Source organism: Papio anubis, chromosome 10, assembly GCF_008728515.1.
Source record: "Papio anubis isolate 15944 chromosome 10, Panubis1.0, whole genome shotgun sequence".
Classification (NCBI taxonomy): domain Eukaryota; kingdom Metazoa; phylum Chordata; class Mammalia; order Primates; family Cercopithecidae; genus Papio; species Papio anubis.
This window is the reverse complement of record NC_044985.1, coordinates 88,864,788-88,889,277: the sequence shown is the minus strand read 5'-3', so window position 1 is coordinate 88,889,277 and position 24,490 is coordinate 88,864,788. Positions and strand designations below refer to the sequence as shown.

The 24,490-nt window shown below is 37.0% G+C and overlaps 1 protein-coding gene across 14 annotated transcripts in view; it reads right to left on the bottom strand.

Annotated features, from left to right (window-relative positions):
• PARD3B (par-3 family cell polarity regulator beta) overlaps positions 1-24,490 on the bottom strand; it is a 1,095,492-nt gene that overhangs the window by 642,893 nt on the left and 428,109 nt on the right. For all 14 annotated transcript variants that reach the window (XR_002516428.2, XR_002516429.2, XR_002516430.2 and 11 more), the window contains exon 3: positions 21,589-21,760. Coding sequence is in view for 11 of the 14 variants with exons in the window: in XM_021924389.2 (XP_021780081.1) it covers positions 21,589-21,760 (172 nt within the window). In the remaining 3 variants the exon portion in view is untranslated. The remainder of the gene's footprint in view (positions 1-21,588; positions 21,761-24,490) is intronic.

Below are 24,490 nucleotides of genomic sequence, written 5' to 3'. Positions count from 1 at the left end.
TTAGACACCTGGGAAATTTGTTCAGTACCTGTGCTATTGTTTTAGAATATCTCCCGAAAGGAAACATTTTCTCCTGGTAATGAAAAATACCTCAAAAAGAAAGAGAGCTTTCAAAATTTGAGGAACTGCTCTGAGGGAGATACGCAACACATGACTATTGAGAATCTTATCAGCTGAGGTAAAACTTTGCTCCAGCATTTTATGGCAGGACGTAAAAGGTGGGCTGAGAGATGGAAGAATGCTGTCCATCAAGAGTCTGTCAAATTACCCATTGAAAAGGTCATTCCACCGAAAATTACTCTTCTAGCTGCTATCACATTAGGAATTTTTGCCAAAGAGATTTTTTAAACTCCACAGAAAAGACTGAGAAACTCTGAACAATCCTCACCTGTGAAATCTAATAATCACCTTGGAATGCTAATAGGTGTATATAATATTAATTGCATATGTTAAAAGTATAAACTTGCTAAAGACAGTAAGTAGTTGTTGGATGTCACCATCTGAGGGGTTTACATTTAGTTTGATGGATTACAAAAGTGGATTTAAGAGCTCAAGGAGAGATTATGATTTAAACTAGGGAAAGTGCTGATTATTACAAATCAGTAACTGCCAATGCTGAGATAAATCACAGTTTAGGGTTGATGTGCTCTATCCATAACACTTCATAGTTGTATAGACATGTTTTGAAGAAGGATAATTCAGAAACTTACGTGGATATTGTTATGCCCTATGTGCTTTTGATACAACTGTTGAGTTATACACTAGCAGGCCCTGAGCTTTCCTTGCAGTCAGCAAAGGTGACACACAGGTAAGTGAAGTAAAGGGATCCAATCAAAAGATGACAGAGATCTGCCACATCCAAGAAAGTCCCTAGCATATGGGCCCAGATAAGCTCTCCTTTTCTTTTTTTTTTTTGGGAGACAGAGTCTCATTCTGTTGTCCAGGCTGGACTACGGTGGCACCATGTTGGCTCACTACAACATCCACCTCCCAGATTCAAGCAATTCTCCTGCCTCAGCCTCCTGAGTAGCTGGGGCTATAGGCGCATGCCACCACGCCCGGCTAATTTTTTGTATTTTTAGTAGAGATGGGGTTTCACCATGTTGCCCAGGCTGGTCTCAAACTCCTGAGCTCAGGCAATCCATCCGCCTCAGCCTCCCAAGGTGCTGGGATTACAGACGTGAGCCACCACGGCTGGCTAAGCTCTTTTCAATACAATCCAGATGTTTCTCCCCTTGTCCTTTGTCTATTTTGTACACACCATCCCAACCCTCACCAGATCTTCCCTCCACCTGAAACCAACTTGGTACGTGGGGCTTCATCAATTGTCTCCACTTCTTTCCAGTGGCTTTGCACATATAACCACTGAAGTGGCCCTCTGCCACTGAAGAAGTCGGGGCGGCAGATGCTCAGTTCAGTTTCAGTGAGACCCTCTGTCCATTTGGTCAAATTCCAGCCACGTTCATGTCTGTGGTGCATGGCAAAAATGCAAACATTGTGACATTTTCTCCTCTTTGTTTTTCCAGCAAAGTGTTAGAACTGTATGTTTCCTGGAGCTTATGGCCTCACACATTCTGATATAGCCAATTTTGAAACATTTCTCTTCCATAGAAAAAATTCTCCCCTTTGATAGCAATAGTATCCACTCAACCACTTAAACTTTTAGTCTTGGCGTCAAGTTCATATAGATTGTCATCCCTCAGAAAGATAAGCATTAGGAGTTAATCAATTTTGTTGTTTGGGCTTTAATGCATTCCTTTAATTGTTCAAGGAAGGAAAGTAGAGAGAGATAGTTAAAGAGAGGGAAAAAACAGGCAGGAGGGAAGGAAGGAGGAGGGAAGGAAGGAGGATGTAAGGAAAGAAGTGGGAGAAGGAAAAGGGGGAAGGAAAAGGGGGAAGGAAAAGGGGGAAGGAAAAGGGGGAAGGAAAAGGAGGAGAAATGGAAAGAAGAGAAAGAGACAGACTAAGTTAGAGAGGTCTCTAACCTGGTAGCCTACGATATTACCATTGAATTTGTAACTATGCCTATAATCATTATTAGATGTACCAAACATGGTAGAGAAGATTTTGTGAGCTCTGGGGCTGTATTGAATGACTTGCTTGAACACTTGGTGAATTAAGATACCTGGAAGTCATTTGGGGTGGGGTGCGGGGGGTGGGGGGGCAGTGGAACAAAGGTGAGCAGTAATTCTTTCCTGATGATTATTCCAGGACTGCTTCACATTCCTCCTGCCAGACTTAAGCTCAGTACTCACACAGGGCTCTCAGTTAATGGATCCGCACCATTAATCCCATATCTAAGTGCCTAAAGTGGGTGAAAATGGGGATTCCAGTCTCACACATGCAATGCAAAAATGGCCCTTCTCTTCCTAACCATGACATCTGGGTCCTCAAAGAGGAGAAAGTCCCTCCCACAAAATTTCAGGGCTGGTCCATTTCCTGCTATTGAATTAAACATCTCCCAGAATAACTGACAACTCACACATCCAATAACATTCCTTTGTGACTACAAAGGAATACACATACATTTATTTTAATATTAACATTATTCATATTCAATAGAGAAGGGAAACATCTTCTTCTCCTAAGGGCCCTGGCTATCACTGGTCTAAATCTGAAACTCCATGAAATCATTTTGCCAAATTTTCCCTTGTGCGTTACCCCATTTTAAGTCCATTCCATCTTCAATATGGTCAAATTCCAGCCACGTTCATGTCTGTGGTGCATGGCAAAAATGCAAACATTTTGACATTGCAAACAATATGAAACTCCAGCAATTTCAGTAATAAAGTGGCAGCATTTCCACATCCAAACTACATGTAAAAACTATTTTGATTAGTCTCAACTGACTAATGAGAAGACTGAAAAATCGTGACTATTACAGACAGCAATTTAGTAGTATTTGTCCAATAATGTAAGTTGAGACCTTTTAAAGAGAAATGTATATTTTATTATTTTTTTTGCTAATTTGACATGAAATTACTGTGAAAATTTTATCATATATTATATATATACATATAATTTTGATTTAGATGTTTTATAGGTGTAGGGAAGGCAAAACTCCACCTCTATTTTCTTAGGATTTGGCTGGATCTGAGAATTAGATAGATATAAAACAGATGAACAGAAGAAATGCATGTAATTTTTTTTCTTTTTTTTTAGAGAGGGGACAAGGAAGGTCCACACAGAGGAGGGGACGGGGACCAACATACAACTTCAATACTAGTTTTATATGCATAGGAGCCCTCATAAGGAAACAAAGACCCAAATAAGGGGTTAGAGTCAGTTACTTATACACTGAATTGGACAAATAATGGTAAGTTGTGAAAATGCAACGGTGTTATGTGGAGAGGCTTAAAAGAGTTATTTTACAATGTCCATACTAAATTCTCCTGGTTTCAACTTCTGATCCTAAGGATAAGGATGTTGTGTCTTGCAAGTATAGGAAGGGCATCTTTCACACAGGAGTTTCATCTTCTGCTTTTAAGAAATGGCACGAAGGTCAGAGTCATCTTTTTGCACCTAGTGTTTTTCAAGTGCCCTTTAACTTAAATAGTCAAGATAGCAGGTTGGTGTATTTTTAACTCCTTCACAGGTAATAAAATGCATGAAGATTTTCTCTACACAGGCTGAATTATTTCCTCTTAATTATCAGCTAAATACATTAAATTTAATATCAAATGTTGTCTTTTTTCCCTAACTTTCCTTAAACTGACTTCTCTCCTCCCCCTTTCCTCTCCCCGACTCCCCCCACAGCCACCATGCTTACATTTTTGGATGCATTCTTTACTAAAGCCGCAGTTTGAACCTTCATAAATGTCAGTTATTGTAAGTTGGGTAGGACCACAATGCAGAGTTAACAACTATATACTCAAGATTTAATAACACCAATATTATTTCAGAATGAAACTAGCAAATAAAGAAACTCCTATATAATGTCTGCAAATTATCAGGCCCAACCACCAGTTGGACAATCCAAACTGCATTGGCTATGCCAACATTCACAGAATCAACGCTTCAGGTCACCAAGCTAAGAAAACAGCAGTAACAACCTCCTGAAAAATACTCAATCAGGTAGAAAGCACTAAATCAGGTAGAAAATGGAGGCAATCATCCAGATAATCCGAGAAAACCAAGACAAAAAGCACTCCAATTATTTGTATACTTTAGCTGAAGTATTTGTAGTGGTTCTAGATTTAGGTAATTATATTCATTTTCCTTTCAGATATATGCAATTTGAAATATCCCCCTCAAGTAAAATCAGACAAAAAAGACAAGCCCTACAGAGTATACTGCAAATTCATAAAATAGATTACTTTTTATCAGATACAGTGACTAATTATTTTTTACATCCATACCAATTTAAGCGTGAGTAAATGCACAGTCTATTTAATACTGAACTGTTACCCATTATCTAGGGGCAATGTTACAGTTTCTTACTCTTTTCAAAAATTTAATTAGAAAACGTTTGTTTTGTGCCACCATATACCTAACTAAAATCTTTTAGCTTGAGCTGAAAGATTGTGAGCGTTAGAGTGAGTTGGTACTGGTGTGAAACACGAGTCAGCACTTTCACGATGCTGCAAAGCAATCTGGACAACATATTGTTATGTGGATTAGTGAGGCAAGAAAGAGAGCTATCATCAGTGTGAACTGGTGGCTGCAGCATGTAGCCAAGCCCCTGTACTTGAGTGCTGAACTTGGGGAGGATCTGGGGAGACTTTGCAGCTGTGCTCTGAGCTGGTCTAGGCCACACCCATGCCTGATCCACAGAACTTGGTCTGTGAGTTGGAGAAAACAGGGTGAGTAGCTCCTTGAAGCAGCTGACAGCAATCTTACAAGAAATTCCTCATCAATAATAAGTACTAAGTTGTGCAAATGATTTATCTTTTCAAGATATAATTACAGGGGTTTCAAGGTTCTCTACCTAATAATGTCACTCCTTCCTGGCCTACTTGTGTCCTAATGTGACCATTTAAAATGTGGTTTTGAAGACAATTCAAACCTTGCAGAAGGAAGGAAATATTAAAATAAAAAATAAAAGTCTCCCTTTCACTGACAGGCTCAACTTACCAGAAGTTGTCTTTTTGTAGCACTTCTATTTTTGACTTTTTTGGTAGTTACATAACTCCAAGATTTATATACATATATATGTGTGTGTGTGTGTGAATACACACACAATGTCTTGATTTTTTTGAACTTTAAATAGCATTGATAGACTCCCTGCTAAAAAAGATGAGGAATTTTTCTCAAAATTCCTCTCTCCTCTAACCAATCTGCACTACTCCCAACCCCCTTCAAGTTTTGCTCAAATGCCACTCCGTTTAGCATTAGACTCCTCATTCTCCTCATCAGACACCCCACTCTCCTGACCCTGCTTTAGCATTCTCCCAAAACTCTTTATCAGTTTCTAACATACTATATACAAATCTCATTTATGATGGTTACTGTCTTCTCACACTAGTATATAAACTAAATGAGAATAGAAAGTTTTAACCTTTTTGTTGTTTACTGCTATATTCCCAGCACCTACAAAAGTGCCTGGTATATAGTTAAGTGTCCAATAAATATTTGCTTAATATATGAATTTTAGATTGCCATTTTAATTTTTTTAATAGCCACATCTGCTTGGCCCACCAAGTTAAGCCAGATGTCTATCGCCCCACTGGGAAAGAGGGAATTAACATCCTTACACCTTTTATTTTATGAAATTATTCTAAGGGTTTTTTTGCTATTGCTATTGTAATAGTTTAATCTCACTGTTGTGAAGTATTCTGCTGTATGCATATACCACAGTTTATTATTTTACCAAAGATAGACATTTAGGTTGTTTCCAATTTGAGATTGATATGAATAGGGATGCTGTTCTATTTTTTTTTTTTCCAGTGAATATATATGCTCCTTTCCATGAGACCTACCTAGGTTACCTAGGACTGAAATGGCAGAGTCATAGGACATGTACAGTTTCAATTTTAGTGGATACTCAAACAGTTTTCCAACAATGTATGAGGTTTACTTACTTCACAGGCTCACCAACAGCCGGTATTGTCTTTCATTTTGGTAATTTCTGATGAATTTAGAATAGCCTTGTATTAACCAACTTTTCCTTTTGAATTAATTTATAACTTGCAAAGATAGTATAAAAAGTGCTAAGTTTCCCCTACATTAACATCTTACGTAACAATGGTATGTATGTGAAAACTAATTTAATATTTGTACATTACTATTAACAAGGCTACAGATTTCCTTTGGATTTCACCAGTTTTTCCACTAATGACCTTTTCTGTTCCAGTATTCAGTTTAGGATACCATATTGTATTTAGTCATCAAGTCTTCTCAGTCTCCTCTGGTCTGGAACAGTTTTTCAATCTTTCCTTGTTGTTCATGACCTTGACAGTTGTGAAGAGGACTTGTCAGGTATTTTGTAAAATGTTCCTCTCATGATTAGCTTGGGGGTATGGATTTGAAGGAAGAATACCATTGAGGTGAAATGCCCTGCTCATCACATCATTTTCAGACTGCATGGTATCAGCTGATTTATGCCTGGAGATGATAATCTTGATCACTTGGTTCAAACACTGCTTGCCAGGTTTCTCCACTGTGGATTCACTCGTTTTCTTTTTCTGTATCCTATTCTTTGGAAGTAAGTCATCAACTTCAGCCCATACTCAAGGGGAAAGTACTACCTATATCTATTATTTGGAATTCTATTAGAAAGATTTGTCAACCCCTACCCTTACCCCTGACCACTACTAGTTTTATTTATTCAAACAATCACTTATATCAGTATGGGCTCATGAAAATTTACCTTATATGTTGGGTTATAAATCAATACTACATTGTTTATTTTGTTGCTCAAATTTGCAATGTGGTTTTAATGTGCTTTTCTGTTATGATTAATGAAGTTAAACACCTTTATAGAAATTTACTGGCCATTTTATGAAGTGCCTGTTAGGATTCTTTTCTATTTTTCTGTTGAGCAGGATGCTTTTCTCTTATAACTTTTAGGAGTTATTTATGTATCCTGTACACTATCCTTTGTCAGATATATGTGTTAAAATTTCTTCATAGAATCTATGGCTTTTCTTTTCAGTCTTTTAATGAACAGAAGTTCTTTATTGCACATAACCCAATTTATCAAAATTTTTTCCATGGCTATCACTTTTTGCGTTCTGTTTTAGAAACAAGCCTAACACCAAAGTTATGAAGATAGTCTTATACATTGTCTTTCATTGTTTTAGCTTGTTTTGTTATTCATTTACCTTTAGATCTATAATCTGCCTAGCACTGATTTTTGTATACAGTGTGAGGTAGGGATATTAAATTTTTTTTCTATATAGATACTGAGTTGACCAGCAATACCAAATATGATGTAAGCCAAATTATTATATCTGTGAGGGGCTATTGCTATAATTTCTATTCTACTCCATTGCTCTGTTCTTGTGCCAAAACTACACTGAAAAAATTTTTATAACTTTATAAATATCTGTTAAGACAAGCTTTGTTATTCTTCTTCAAGACTGTCTTGTCAATTCTATACTGTTCTCATCTTTGAGCTGTTGTTTTCCATTTATTGTCTGGTGAGTAGTGGCTGTCCATTCATTTCCCTGAATATAAATGAATGAGTATATTCATATTCTTATTCAGTTGCTTAACAACAAATAGCTTCAATTGCTCCTGCCAATACATGGGTCTTTCCTAAAATAACCTCTCCACTGAATTAGGTGGTTGACATGATAAAGCATGTTCATTGGCAGATCTCGTCTTAAAAGCACGCACAGAAGGCAGATAGACAGGCTGGCTACCCACCTTCATCCCAGCCTTTACTCTAGGGCAGTCTAAGGATAGAATCATCTGTTGATCTGATTTTATTTACTCTCCATTTTCTCTTCCCATTTCCAATCATTTTATCCATCTACCTCCACCTCCTTTATTTTTACATTAAAACCGTCTTTTTTTGGGAGGGAGACCAGGGTCTCATTTTGTCTCTCCAGGCTGGAGTGCAGTGGTGTGATCTCTGTTCATTGCAACTTCTGCCTCCCTAGTTCAAGTAATTCTCCTGCCTCAGCCTCCTGAGTAGCTGGGATTACAGGTGCCCACCACCACGCCTGGCTAACTATTTTGTATTTTTAGTACAGACAGGGTTTTGCCATGTTGGCCAAGCTGGTCTCGAACTGCTGACCTCAGGTGATCCTCTCACCTCAGCCTCCCAGAATGCTAGGATTACAGGCATGAGCCACCATGCCCAGTCAAACACTGTCATTTTTATGAATGTCAGGAAAGGAGGAGGCAAAAAAGAAGTGCATTCAATCTACTTTTGCAAGCTGAAAGCTGATGTGCTTCACTGAGTGATAAAGTTGATGGAATTATAGTCAGCAAAACAGGGATATTACCTAAAGGTAGGTACAACTTTTGTGCACAAGAATGTCACAAAAAGATGACTACTGCCCTATTGACGTATTGCGTATACTGATAACACCCATGTTATGTCTGAATACAAATAGAAAAGGGGTGAGAACTGTTGCACAGAATTGTGAACACCTTGAGAGAAAAACTGAATTTTACTAATTTTTATATTCCAATAGAGATACTCCATGCCTAAGAGACATTAATAATTATCTGTCGGCTAATTTTAAAAGCATTATTGATCTTTGTAACACTCTATGATTTTAATAAAAAGCAGCACTGTAGAAAAATCTCACCTCAGAGACACATAGACTAGATGTTTGTGTTGGTTACTCTCTCCCAGACCACTCCCCAGTCTTCCATGCCCTGTTCTGGCCCCCTGGAGGCTGCTCTAATTCAGTGTCTCAGTGCCTTCTGAAGACCATTTTCCCTCTGGCTGCCTTTTGAATGTAGTCATCCGGAAGGATCAGCAGGAGACCAGAGGGTAGGAAGAGAGGAATCTTGGGGTGTTTATCTGCTCTGTTCTCTCTCTGCCAGCTTCAGCTTTGAAAGTGGCTACACTTGCCATGCACAGGTTGCAGATTCTGATCCTCTAAGGGGCCTTTCCCCAGCATCCGCAGCCTCATCAGATATGTAAGGATTTTCTCCTCTTTCCCCTTTCAGTCCTTAGCTGGTAAGGGCTCCCCATTCTTTTCAGAACTTGGGTGTCCCATTCTCAGAAATACTTATCATCTTTTTATATGACATTCTCTCTAAACACACCTTTGAGTATGCCGTTTCCTGTTGGCACCCTGGCCAGTGTTCTGGGTCAGTTGAGGGAGGAGAACAACATTAAAAACAAATTCCTATTCTCTACATAAAAGTACTGTCAAACACAGACAGCATGCACTTACCAATTGTCAAAGAAAATTCTTATGAACCATATGCCAAATTAGGGTGAGGACATAAAAGTAAATACTTGAGTTGAAGATAAAAAAGATCAAAGCAATCACCCTTCTATTTATCTCTAAAATCAAGCACAAAGGCATTATTTGAAACTATTCTGATTAATATCCCTGGCTACTGTTTTGGCTTCAATAAGCCATTTTACCATTTAACGCATAAGTCTGAAGAGAGGAAAAACAAAATTTAATTTTATGGTTTAGGAGAAGGCATAAGACGACCAGAATCTAAATTTGTGAAAAAGAGAGAACACGGTCTTATGGGCTGAAAGTTGAAAGTGGGAAATAGGGATAACAAAAGACCAGATCAAAATATCAATTGCATGGCTAGGTGCCAGTGGCTCATGCTTGTAATCCCAGCACTTTGGGAGGCAGAGGTGGGCGGATCACTTGAGGTCAGGAGTTTGAGACCAGCCTGACCAACACAGTGAAAGCCGTCTCTACTAAAAAAATACAAAAATTAGCTGGGTGTGATGGCCCGCATCTGTAGTTCCAGCTACTCAGGAGGCCAAGGTAGAAGAATCACTTGAGTCCGGGAGGCGGAGGTTGCAGTGAGCTGAGATAACGCCATAGAACTCCAACCTGGGCCACATAGTGAGACTCCAACTCAAAAAAAAAAAAAAAAAGAATCAATTACCTAAATACATGGAGATTTTATATTTTTCCCTCCTAATGATCCATAATAAATATAATAATGAAATTAACAGTGACTAGCAGTTATATACCACCTATTATGTGGCAGGCATTATTCTCAGTGTTTTACATTTACACATATATATGAATTCATTCGTTGCTTGCAACTATCCAGTTAGGCCACTATCCAATTAGGTAATATCATCCTTGTTTTATAGATGAGGAACAGTCAGTGGGTTTAAGTAACTTGCCTAAAACCACGCAGCCTGTAAGTTGCAGTGCCATATTTGCCCCAGGCAGGCTTGCTCCAGGGCTTGTATTCAATTTCTGCACTATACTGCTGTAAATATGTAAGATTATATAATCTGTGTATTTCTCCATCCTTATTTCTTTTGGAAACATTCCATTGCCTACTTACTTCATCAAGATATTAGAGAAGATATAAAGCACAATATTTTGGGTACTAAGATAAAAGCCTAATTTTAAGAAGCGATGAATTAGAGACAAAAATTTTGCCTAACCTCACATAACTCTTCACCTTATTATGAAGTCAGAATATTGTGGCATGAAGTTTGTGGCAACTATCAAACAAATGCTCATCATTATTTTTTAAAAACAGGACAATAAGGCAGTCAAGGAAGGTACTTTAAAGACATTTAAGTTTTTAAAGGTAATGAATTATCTGAAAAGAGAAAAAGACATTAAACGCATTCTCCAAACTTCTCAAAGACCATTTTCCAAGATGGCCAAGTTGCTCCTTCTCAATTCACCCCTTAACACAGATAAGTTTACATATAGGGCTATGTTTATACTATTTTGACATTCAACTGGAAAATGGTATTTTGTGTCAGAATAGAGGGACTGAAAATGAAATTTGCTGAAACCACTCAATATCATGCTAATAAATTAGTCTGAGGTATAGCCTACAGCTTTAGAGAAAAGATCATCAACTGGTTTTCAATCAGTAATTTTTTTTTTTTTTTTTTTTTTTTTTTGAGATGGAGTCTCGCTCTGTCACCCAGGCTGGAGTGCAGTGGCCGGATCTCAGCTCACTGCAAGCTCCCGGGTTCCGCCATTCTCCTGCCATCAACCTCTTCAGTAGCAGGGACTACAGAGCCATACCACCTTTTGCCCATTGGATTTTTGTATTTAGTAGAGACAGGGTTTCTCTACCGTGTTAAGCCAGGATGATTGATCTCCCTGACTTCAAATCCTTGCGTCTCGACCTCCCAAAGTGCTAAGGATGAGCAAGAGACCACGCCAACCTCAATCAGTAATTTACACAGTACTTAGTGAAAATAATGCAAGGGAGGTGAAATTTTTGTCAGATTATTTTCTTTATTCTTCTAAACAGTACACCTGCTGCACTCATTTGGGTAGAAGGTTTGTCTCTATATTAACCATGTACAGTTAAAAGAGTACATCTGACTGGAGTGTCTTTAGGGAGAAGGATGGATGGATGGATGCATAGACATTTATCCACCAACCCATTAGGTCCTTGTAGACCCTGTCTGGGGAGCAGAGGACACTGTTGGTAGTAATGGAAAGACTTGAAAGCTTAGGTATTTTTAATTGCCTAATACAAGACAAAATTAAAGTTGGCCAAACTAGAGAGTCAATGAAGACTGTCGAATCAAAGACTAAAAAGTTAAAATTTTATGAATACTTTGAACCTCCCCATCAACTGAAGACCAAAGTAAAAGACAAACAATTAACCAAGCTATGAGAAATATCACATACTGACGAATGGCACACACACTTGAGGAATCTGTGAGCGTACAAATTTATTATGAGGTAAGATCTTTCTTCAATATAAGGTTTGATAATTGTGTACTCTGTAATATTAGAACAATCGTTATATATGATAAAAATATATAACTTGGCTTGGAATCCTAGCCAAGTTAACAGACTCATCCAGTAATTTATTTTAAGTCAACTCGATTGCAAGCTACTTGGGAATGAATTTGTGATGTGCATTATTTTATAGTCCTCTGGAAGCCTAGCGTAATGCTTTTAATCTACTGGGCTATCAATAAATAATTATTGATTAACTGAAGGGAGTGACAGGCATGCCACCATTTTCTCTGGCACTGACACCTGATAGACTGATTTTCATAACTGCATCGTTAAGACCAATCATCTAAAAAGAGCAGATGGTAGCTGAGCAAATGCTGAACTCTGCCATAAGGGCAGTTCACTGTAACACCAAGCTAAAGTCTTGAGGTCAAAGGACATTATCCCTGAACTGTGACTAAAACAAGAAGTTTTCCTCATGCTTTCAGATCTCTGGGGTAAAAAGTCTATTTGTTTTAAAAACACTAGTAGAGTTTAATTGATCATCACAATTATACAGAGAACCAAATGACACAAGGCCATTCAGTTTGTTGCTATCTATGCCATTTTTTAGGTCAAATAGTATAAAAAAAATATAAAAACGACTTTCTTTCCAACAGTTTAAACTGATATGGACATTGAAGTTCTGGCTTATTTTAGTCAATATTATCTTAAAACACCAAATGTAAGTGTTATGATTTTAAATCGGTTGTGATAAGGTAATAAGCCTACCCATTTTCCCCGATCACACCATATTCCACAAACATACATTATGTAACCATAGTCAAGTCTTCCTTTTAAACAAAAAGAAAATAAAGAAAGTAAGATGTACCACATAATTTCCTTTCCTCTAATTTTACACACCAAACCCCTGCCAAAGTTCCAAATTTCTTCCATCTGTAAAGATGTCTGAAGAGTCTGGCAGAGAGTCTCATATTTATACAGATTAGTAATCAGAATTTATTCTGATATTTTTAGAAAGTTACTTGTATTTTACAGAAAGTTATTTGTATTTTCTGATAGCGATCAACATTTTCCCATTAAGCCAATGAATAAACAGGATGAGCACTGTTTTCTTTGTACCATATGATGAATACATTGTTTCAAAGATAAATTGACAGGGTGTGGTGGTGATATCTGGGAGGTCTTTGTCTTTTATCTGGTAAACATTTAACAAAAAAAGGGTAAGCAAAAAAGAGATGACTTCTTTTATGGCCATTGCTGAGCAAAGGCTGTCACCTTTCCTTATCACTTCGGGGTGTGAGAATGAACAGATCAAGCTGTTTCAGTATTTCCTACTTTCGCTGGGCCAAATCAAGATCTTAGTAAAATTTCAAATAAGATACAAAAAAAGTAAATAACCAAATGTGTATATATTGAGGCATAATTCATCATATGGTTTTATCAGATAAAGCAAATGAGAAAATCCTAAGCCAGTCACGAAAGCATGTCCAACTCTGAGTGACTTGTCCTTAAGATGGATCTTCTGTAAATAATTAAATTAGTGGATTTTTTTTTTTTTTTTTTTTTTTTGCCTGCCCATCTGGGTGGAAAGAAAATTTAAAAAAAATCACACACACACACTCAGAGAGAAAAAAATATCTCAAAGACTAAACGTTACATTTACATTGTCAGTGCAAAAAGAGCTTTACCATATATTAAATTGTTAACAAGATTCCTGAATTGCAAACTGCAAAAGAAAATCAGCATGGTTACTATAAATAATTTATTTAGGTATGATTAGAAATTTGTGAGAAAATGTAATTTATTTTATGGTCCCAAAGATGAAAATGTATAAATAAAAAATCTAAGTCATATCTTCAACAAATTTTTAATACAGATAAGTAATTTAAAGGCATTTTGTAATAGACATGTTAAACCTTATTAGGCTGTGAAAAGCAGTACTTGTATTTACAGAACAGAGGGCAATTCTGTGTGGCTGCGTTTCAGCTGCCTCAGAGTACCTGAAACAGAAGAGTGAGCTGGGGACTGGCTGCAAGGCAGGACGATGGAGGTTTTACTGGTGGGGGCATGGGGAAGAGGCCAGAGGTGCATGGCTTGGTTTTTTTCCTCCCCTTTATTAAAAGGACAAACTGCAAATCATTTTATCAGTGGTTGAGGGAACTACAAGAAGCTGAATATGATAGCAGTGCTGAAAATATTTTCACTACTTAGGGACTAGGCCTCTGCAAACATGGCTTCACTGGACTTACTATTAAAAGCAATCTGCAAAAGAGGCTTAAAAACCCAGGGGTCTAATACCAAGTGAACAGTAGGAAAGGTGACCTTTCATTCCGTTTGTTTATTAGAGGATCTGCAGACTCCGTCTCAGTGTGGGTCCGGCATTGGTAAGAGGCCAAAGGGGAGATGGTGAACTCTGTGTTTTTTTAGAGGTCACATAATCAACTTAGAAAATACAGCTGGAAAAAGAACAAAAATGAGAGCATGGTTGTATGTAGTATCTTACATTTTTGGTTAAAAGGTTACATGTAAATTCCTTTCAATAATTTTCTATTTTATTTGAGTACAACCAACTAAGGTACTAAACTTAGCCATCAGATATAGCACACAAAATTAAAGAGACAAAAGGGTAACTGAAGCAGGTGGAAAAAAAAAGGAAATTGAAATAAGACTAAAATACAAAAGTTAACTGAATATAAAACAAAAAAAATGAAAATACAAGTTCTGTCAGGATGGTGGTAATTTTTATTTTTCTGAAGTCTAACACTATATAATTTAATAAATATTTCATTTAAATGCATTTATAAAACTATAGCATGTCTTCAAGCAAACCTAATCATTTTAATTTTATAAAATGGTAGGACGTGATCAACTATGAGGCCTATATATATTCATCTGCAAAAGGAGGTAATGCCAGGCATATTCAAAATTGTATATTTAAAATATTACTCATAGCTTTACTTAATACAAACAAAAATTACTCCTATATGGTAATTACCTTTTCATAGTTTTTAGGGGCTACTTGTCTTTAGGTGTTGACTTTATTCTTTAACTGGTACCACCGGCCCTTTTATAAAGTACTAAGCTAATTTTAAATATTCAACGAATAACCTGCCATTTTCCCACAGAGCTACTTTTTCACTACTCTGAAAACAACATCTAAAATAAAAATCAAAACAGCCAAGGCGTGGTGGTTCATGCTTTGAGAGGCTGAGGCAGGAGGACTGCTTGAGGCCAGGAGTTCATGATCAGCCTAAGCAACATAGCAAGACCCATTGCTACAAAAAAAAAAAAAAAAAAAAAAAAAAGCAAAATTAAAAAAAGAAAACAGTAGCAAAAGAAGAGTGGTGCTCAAAATGGGATAGTAACACTGTAGCCTCCTTAGCCCTGATTTAGTTATAGTCACACCAGAAAGCAAGCACACACTTTGTTGACTATATGGCTATGACTGATTGATGATCCCCTAGCAAGGTTACCATAGCTAATTATAACATTATTCATTTAAGCCTTGATGGGAAAAAAATACCAGACTCCCAGGGAAGGAAAAAGAAAAGAAAGAAAAGCTATTCTGTAACTGCTAACTTTTGAATAATCAGCCTCAATAGGAAACAAATAGGATGAAACTCAATGACCAAATTGTAACTTATGGATTCATCTAAGCAGTTTTAACTCTGGGTAATTTTAACTCTGGGTTTCACAGCCTACAGCAAAGAGCTTCCAACAACAAGGAACCCTCACATGCTTATATGCTTTGTAGTCAGAATTCAAAGGCTTCATCAGAAGCATAACCCGACCCTGAGCTTTAGTTCTGCTATGTGTGTGGTGTGAGTGTGTTTGTCTAGGATCAGATGCCAATACTTAAACTCACATTATGGGCACAGCAGCTACTTACACACGGCAGCCTAATTAAAGGAATAAACTTCCCCTTTCTTTATGTTTTCCTGAAGATCAGTGCCATAAAGGGATTTGGTTTGGTTAAAAATTGAGAAAAATGTTCCCATATGTTTCCTTTATGCAGTAAATTAGTCAAAATCAGATAGAAAATGGTCACATTTTTCATCAGGGATCTATAGCTACACAGTATTCACTGAACGCCACTGCAAATAAAGAGAACTCAGTGTTTTGAAAATAATGATATTATAACAAACACATAATCATAATTTCCATTTCGGTTTTGAAGAAGCACAAACACACATGGAAACAATAAAGCATCTGAGGCACCTTTGAGCTTTCAAGTCTCAAAAACAAGAATCACTTTCAAATAGAAAGTAGCTCATCTTCAAAGTTTAACATACAAGAGGAGAATAAAGCTAATACCACTTCAACGCCAAACTTTAATCAGATTACTTTATATCAAGGTAATCTAGATCACAAGCATGGTAACAGCCAAGTTTAAAGTACTTTTTATCCTGAAACACTACTTAAATTACATTACTAAAATAATTTCACGAAATAAATATTTTCCCATGAAACCTTGAACCCAAATCAGCAAATTTCAATCAAGAAGTACTGAGAAAAATTATCAAAAGATACAAAGTAAAAAACTACTAATTAATTGAGGCCCTAGGAGGGAAACTGGCTGAGGCATGCAGTTGGATCCAAATTCAGTTTGGTATTAACAAAACACTCATAGAACCATCATGGTCCACTGGAAAAAGGACAGCTTATTTTATAGATGAGGAAACTGGCCCAGGGAGAGATGGTGGTGATACATCAAGGAGTGACCTGGATAGCCTTGGTTTTCAATTTTTACTTCGCTAGAATGTGTCCCAGATTTGTCCTGATTTATTTTTTGTTTGGAAAAATTTGGTTCTGATAGAGATAGGTTACATGACTTACCCTGATCACACAGCTAGATCGAATACTGCAGGGTCTCGAACTAGCTCCATATCACTGACTCTCAAGGGACAAAGACTGGGTTGGGCCAACCCTGGGCTATGGCCACAAAAAGCCTCTTAGGGAACAGTAGGTGGTTAGGTGCTAATCATGAAGGCAGCGCAGGGACTAGTCAGAGGAAGGGCCGGGAGACTCCTACCCTCCTAAACTTCAAAATAATTTTCCTCACTAATTTGTCTTTTTTACAGATGGCCCTATATGTACATATTTAAAAAATCAAAAAGTGTATTAAAATATCCACATTATTTTTAAAAAATCCCCATACCTACGGATCCCATTAGAACATTGGTTTTAGTGGAACTTTCCTACACACACAAACACACACACACACACACGATGAGACGATAAGAAGACGGAAGCAAACTCATTTCTGAAACTTATAGGATTTAAAAGACATTTTCTCCACCTCCATTTTCTGGTATTTGTTCTCTCAGTAGCTTTTGATTTATAGCTATGCATAGTATCTATTTATTAATTTACACTCTACTCAATTCCAAAAAGACGTGAGGTGCTATCACATATAGTACCTAAAATATATGGATAATTGAAATCTATAATTAATTTTTAAAAAGTCATGTAACTGAACAAGCACTGTTCTAGAAGCTGAGAGATCTGGCTTCCAGTTCTAGTTCCTTATTCAACATCAGAGTACACATTGAATTTAAGCTTTTATTTGCTCATTTGTTAAATAATGTTGATTACCTAGACAATTGCTAATTATAAAATTCTGCGGAACTGTGTATTTCTAGGTCAGCATTTCACAAAACTTTTTCTGAGGCATGCATAGGTCTTTTGAGTGGAGGTGAGGTTTTGGGGTAGATAAGCATTGGGATTTTGTTTATTGGCTACTTTATAGACTTCTGCACCCTTTCTTCTATACTAGCATAACGAATCCTATTTGTCCAGAGATGGAGAATGAACAAATTTAAATAGCATGTGGAACTTAAGCGCTCAATAAGTGTTATTTATTAACTAGAATCAAGCATCCATTGAAACCCTAATACATGCTCAGAAGAACCGTGGGGTTTCACAGAGAAGACTTGGAAAATTCTTGAACTAGATGATTCTTAAGTCCAAATAGATCACGTGATCTATTGGATCTATGATTCTTTCCAATTTTGCCTGGTATTTTGGTTACCGCAGCTCATCATTTAAACGAACTCTCAGGCCAGCAATCTCTGTACTATATGGTAACATGCTTTGGCCGATTTCAGAGTCACAGAATCTTAAAGTGTGAAAGTGATTTGCTACTTAGGGCTGAGTCAGGGCTTAGTCATTCAGCATTACATTAGAAAATCCATTAGAAAATAAATGATAAGAAATAATTTAGATGAATGAGGTTGGAATTATGTGGTTGCCCACTTGATTTAAAACTCATCTTACAAATGAAAAATACATACCCCATTAGCTTATAGGGTATGAGATTATGAACCCCTTTATGTCGGTAGATGTCTGCTGTTCATCTTTGTAACCCTTGATTGTTAGATGAAGAATTAAGAAATAATACTTATTGTATGCTTACTGTACTGTTTTAAAGATTTGGACAAGGCTTCATGAACAAGGTCATATTTGAGCTTGAACTTAAAAGGTGCATATGAGTTCACTACATAAGAGACAAAGGAGTAAGCCAGGTAGAGAGAACAGTATCCGCAAAGGCACAGGTATCTGAAAGTAGTAAATTTGGAATGGCGAGTGGTTCACAGTGGCTGCAGGTTAAGGTGACTGTGAAAGAGTGGCCAGCAATAAAGGTGGGCAGAGAGGAAGCAGCTACATCATGAAGGGCCTGGGAATATGAATATGCATGTGTAAGAATTACATCCCGGAAGATAAAGAAAGAATGGGAGAGGTCCACCTCTGTATGTATGTATTATATACAGAAGGTGGTTGTTGGTTTTTAATAGAATATTGTTGATGGTTATCTTGTGTAGGAAAAAAATATAAAAATTATACTGAACATTGAGTATCTTTTGATATCAGATACCAGAAAAACATAAATTTTGGGTGCTCAACGTGATGTAACCACAAAAGTCTCTTGATTCCTAATATTTGTTGAATTGTGTCTGCTTAATTAAGCAAAGCAACATGAGCCAATGAAGATTAAATTTGCTATTTTCTTAAGAAAATGGCCTTCGGAGTGAGAAAACTAGTAAAATTTAAGCCCTATTTCTGTTGTACCAGGTTGGGTGAATGAGCTGTGAAAAGTACAACCAGTTCCAATGGCCTACAGGAGCTGACTGGGGAAGGGAGATGAAGGGTGAGAGTTCAATGGCTGGCCCGTCATAAGCACCCTGTTAGGAGGAACTGCTGGGGCACAGGTGGTGCAAAACTCCTCTCACTGCCCCTCCCATTCTTCACTTAAGCAGACTTTCAGGGTGGACCAGACAGCATGGCCAGGTCCCACTCCCAGCAGTGCCACGAATACCGCCTCTACTGCCAACCACATCTCTCCACCTAGAGGTGCATAGCCTATGGCCACATCCTGCCCCAGAGCCAACAAGGAGACAGAATGGGTGGAGACCAAAGCTGGCTGTGTTGCTTCCTTCTTTAACCTCTCTATCTGAAAAACCTGACAAATACGTTTTTTCTTTGCTTTTTAAGTTCCAGAAATGCAAAGTACTCAAATTGCTAGAACCATGAAGGTGGGTAAGGGATGATTTTTTTACATCATTCATCCTTGCCCACATTTCTCCTGCTGATTCAGAGGAACCATCTGCATCAGCTTGCTAACGAGTTTGGATATGGTTCTCAGGGTGATGGGAAGCCAGTGAAGGTCGTTAAGCAGGGGAGTTATATTATATAATCAGATTTGTGATTTAGAAAGGCAGCTCTGGCAACAGCAGGGACTGGAGAAAGCAGACATTGTAAACAAAGAGGTCAGTCTGAGGCCTCTGTAATAGTCTAATTGATGGCAAAGCTCTGGCCTGCTGTGGTGGCTGTGGATGAGGAAGCTGAAGAGCTGACAGAGTGGGGGAGGTAGAAGGAAACGCTGGGACTGGAGGTGATGCCAAGGTTTCAGGCCAAATGGTTGGAAGGCAATGTTTCCCACCTAAAAGTGAGCTAGTCTCATCATTTAATCTGGTACTAAGTGAAATGAGATTGTAGACCAAGGAGTTTAGGATTTTCAGGATTTTGGCATATATTCTCAAAGTAAACCCCAAAACAGTTATATTAGTTGGCCGTTTTAGGAACTGCATATCAGAGGCAGCACAGCAAAATGGTTCCTCACACTGCAGCCAGCAAGAGTTCAAATTCTGGCTCTGACAACTAATAGCTTTGTGATTTCTGCTGAGTTACTAAACTTCTCTGTGCCTATTCCTCAACTCTGAAAAGATAAAAATAATAAAAACTGACTAAGTATGATGAGGCTTAAATTAGTTATTATGAGTAAGGGATTTATTTGGTGTGTACTCATGTAATAAATATTGTTTTCTCTGACTTATCAAAAATCATTATGGAAGAAGTAAAACGTCCACTTTCAAAGAAGGGGAATCTCAGCTGATTTTTTTTTCTTGCATTCAATATTATGTTGTTCCAATATTACAACAAAAAAGCTGAAGAAAACAAACTTTTTTCCCTGAGAACACTCATAAGAGAGAGGTGAAAACAAATTCTCCAGCACAGAAGTACTCTGAGGTTCAGTCATTTGAAGACCACAGTGCTTGCTTATAAATAGAATATTAAAACAAGCAAGAGCAATTTTCTCCTTTCGTCTTCCCTTATTGCCTAATTTTCCTCTCATACCATTTGCATAATGGATAAAAAGGCATCCATTATGCAAATGAATGATGGGGCTGTAAGGTTGCTGAAGCCACAAGGCTGGCTTCAGATGAAGAGAAGCTGCCACAAAGCCCTCCAGCAGCCACGTGCCAGCAGACTTGCTTCACTAGATTGGTTCCAAAAGACAGAGGAAAACCCACGAAGACTATAGGTCATTAACTTCCATTTGGTTTATTTTAAAAGGGCCACTACAGATACTTTTCTGAAAATCAGTACAAAATACGGATTGTTAGCATTAGAGTATGTACGTTTAACTTTACAGTATATATTTTAAATGGAAAAATGAGTACTATGTACAATTCTAACCATTTTAAGCATATGTTTTGCTTTAAAAGAAGAAGAAGCTGACCTTTGCAAAGTGGAATAAACCTCTGTTCTTCTAGCTTGAGATTTCCCTCATAACAGGTGCTCTAAGCAGTCTCCAAATGTTGCACAAACATTCCACAGGCATAAAAAGTTGTTTGAAATACCAGGATATTAGTGGATTTTCAAAAACTTCATGCTGTTAAATTGAGCTAAATTTATCTTTAGGAGGTATCAGCAAAACAGACATGTTATTTCTCTTGGAGTTGTAAACTGATTGAAACTTTAGAATAATATTTACTTTCTCATTCTACAAATACAATGAAAAATAATTGTAAGCAAAATTACTGGATGAATTGTCTTGTCTGAATAAATAATCAGAAAAGAATTTCAAAACTAACTTCAAAACATTTCCCCCAGATTCTTAGATTATAGCCTAGGGAGAAAAAGATGGAGGCTAAGAAAATAAAGTGACCTTTATTTCTAGCATGGATTCTTTGACAAACTTTGGCTTTTCCCAAATGACTTTTTTTCAGGAACTTTTAAAAAAAGTTATACTCATATGATATAGGCACACTTCAACATTTAGCATCTGACTCCCCCGTGTTACTTCAAGGGCATACAATTCTGATTCACCTTCAGTTGAAGAAAAAGCTGCATCCACTTACCTAAGCAACAGCAGCTGCAAAGAGCTATGTACAAAAATAATTTAAAGAAAAGATAAACCACAATATAAAAATATTAACAGGATAAAAGTCACAAAGAAGAAACAACACCTAATCAATAAGATGATGAATCTTCAATCAGGTGAAAAGAATACCATAAACATTACACATACCTAGTTTTAGAGCAGAAGGGGTTACTTCAATCTCCCCACCAATTGGTTTAAATGCAGCCAGTTGGGAAGCCACTTCTGTCTCAAAAGCATCTGGGCTCTGCCGTTCTGCAGGGTTTCCACTGGGGCTCTCAATCTTGTGGAGTGGTTCTTGTTCTTCAAACACAGCAATCAGCTACAAACAAATCCAACAACACTAATTAGTTTGTAGGACATGCATACCACACGGACACTATCTAGCTGAATGAGATCTTTATTTGGTTTCAAAGAAAATCGCCTCATCAAACTTAAAACGTTAATGTTACTATACCACAACTCTTAATTTTTCAATAATATTATGTCTATAAGCACTATGGTCAAGAAATAATACTGGTTTATTCATTTGTTTATTTTGTCTATTACTGAAAAAGAGAACCAATTTTGGCTCACTCTCTTAAAGGAATGAAATGGCTGCTTCCCCTTCCCACTACCCCACCTTCCCTAATATGCCTAAAAGGACTTCATTGTCTCTTTATTAAAGAGTGCTTCCAAAAATGAAAGTTGAATATGCGTTGAATAGACTTAAATAGTATAGGGAGGGTATTCCAGTCTCAGAGACCTAAAACACATTACAAGATCCCTAATTGTATCTGTCCCTGTAGATACACTCTACATACATATATACATACATACATTGCGTGTCTACTTATATACAATTTGTGCTTATCTTGTATAAATAGGTATCCCATTTTTGTACATGTCTTTAATTTTGTTCTTTTCCTTCATGATTGACTCTGTGTTGACTGGTTTAAGTCCAATGGAATGCTTAGTCCAATACAACTCAACTTCATTACTTTTAATCTAATTATATGTCAATTTTATTTTACGTGAGAAGTATGCTTTTCACCGTTAATATGAAAACTCTTAATTGTCCATTTCCAAGTCATTTTTTTCATTGAAATAAGGACAAGATATCTTTAAAAATTCAAGTAATCACACAGACACTACTGTATAGGCAGTGAGGACAGCTCTGCTGAAACTGCACTTTTGGCCAACAGACAGCACCAACATTCAGAAACTTCATGGGTTTCTCATCAGCTGATGTAGAAAAGTCCAAATGTGAGTACACGAGGCAGCTCAGGGACGCTACTGTCATTCCAAAAAATGCAATGTGTGTAAATGTAAAAACCGGTTGTACATCTTTAGATATTTTCTGTTCATTAAGTAAAACAAACCTACTTATGATTCAAGCATTTATTCAGGAAAGACACTCAAAGCCCCATTCATAGGGGAACACTGTTGGCGATAGTAATAATAACAGAAGTGCAGGGTTAACCAATCAAAACATCATAAATTTCAAGTTCGGTCTTTCAAAAGAAATGAATACAATTAGGGATATGCAAATTGGCCATTCAAAAATAATTTTCATAATTAACTACTCATTTCCAGTATGGAGACTTCTTTAATTGGAAAATCCAACAATCCTCTTGCCACAGAAAAGAAATGCTACTCCCAAGGCATTATTTTTAATTCTTGAAATTGAGCACATGCATTTTCTATTTGCAACTGGCAGCACTGATGAACTTATTTGAGATAAGACTTAAATAGATTAATAATGAAAGATTATCCTAGTATAAAAAGAATCAGTAGAACTATATCTTTCTCATCATCCAGCCAGAATGAGTTTAACACTTTAAATCTTGAAAAGGAAAATGAAATCAGTTTTTTAATATGGTGGATGTGTGATTTTCATCACTATTTCTGTTATATAATAACTTCAATTTTGTGTATTCATGAATTCTGACACATATTAGTAATGTTCATTTTAACATTTAACATACCTATCAACTAGGCAATGGCATATCATATTGGTACTATGAACAGCTTAGTGTAAGTTAAGAGTTTTATCTTACTCTTCTTTCATATGACATCCTTAACTCAGTATAACCCTCATGTACCTTAAATATTGGAAAAACAAGAAAAAATAGAACATCAACTAGAAGTATAATACAAAAACTTAAAAGTGATAACTCATAAAATAAATATTTTTTTCTTAAGATACTTTACTGTTTTCCACACATTTTATCCACACAAGTATACAGTGTATGCAGTAAGAATATTATACCTATTTATCAAATGGTAGAACAGAGTAGCTCTGAAATTTTGTTTCCCAAGGTCACTGACTAAATGGTAGCTAGTAGTGGAATCTAGTCTTTTAAATTTCCAATCCAGAGAAAGTATTTTCCTCTACTGTAGCTGTTTTCCAAAAAGAAAACTATAAAAAGAGAGGCTACACTGAAGAATGTCTGTAATTTGTCCATAAGGGTGTTATGCCCTAAAGAATGTGAACTCCACTTTTTGGAGACACAGGCAATACATCACTTTTCTTGAAGATTATAATAGCAAGACCTGATGCTCCCCAAATCTCATAAGCTCTTTGATTAAAATCAATTGCTGAGACTGTTTCCCAGTTAGCACCTAGTTATCCTGAATGGATGAAAAAGTCTCTACTCCTAGAAGAAGAGGACCAGCTGCTGATGTGTCACAGCTCTCACGGTTGCTTGCTGAACAGACTCTCTGCGTCCAGTGTTCATCTCAACATCTACAATATACACAGACTTACGCTTGTTTCAACATTGATAATTGGTTTGAATCATATGTTGCAGGTCCTTGTTAAATAGATTACTTCAGTCATCTGAACACCTACATTCCTGGGTAGCAGACTCCTCAGAAGACAGTGTTACAGAGACTCGTTAATTAACATAAACCACTCTTCTAGTCCCTCAACAGAAGGCATGCTGGTTTTTAAAGAATCCTGTGCATGGAAATGGCCTTCCCTCCTTGCCTTTAAACCCATTCAAAGTTATCTTTCCCACAGAGATGTGTTAAACATGAAAGAGGGAGTTCTATTTAAAAAGCTTTTGTG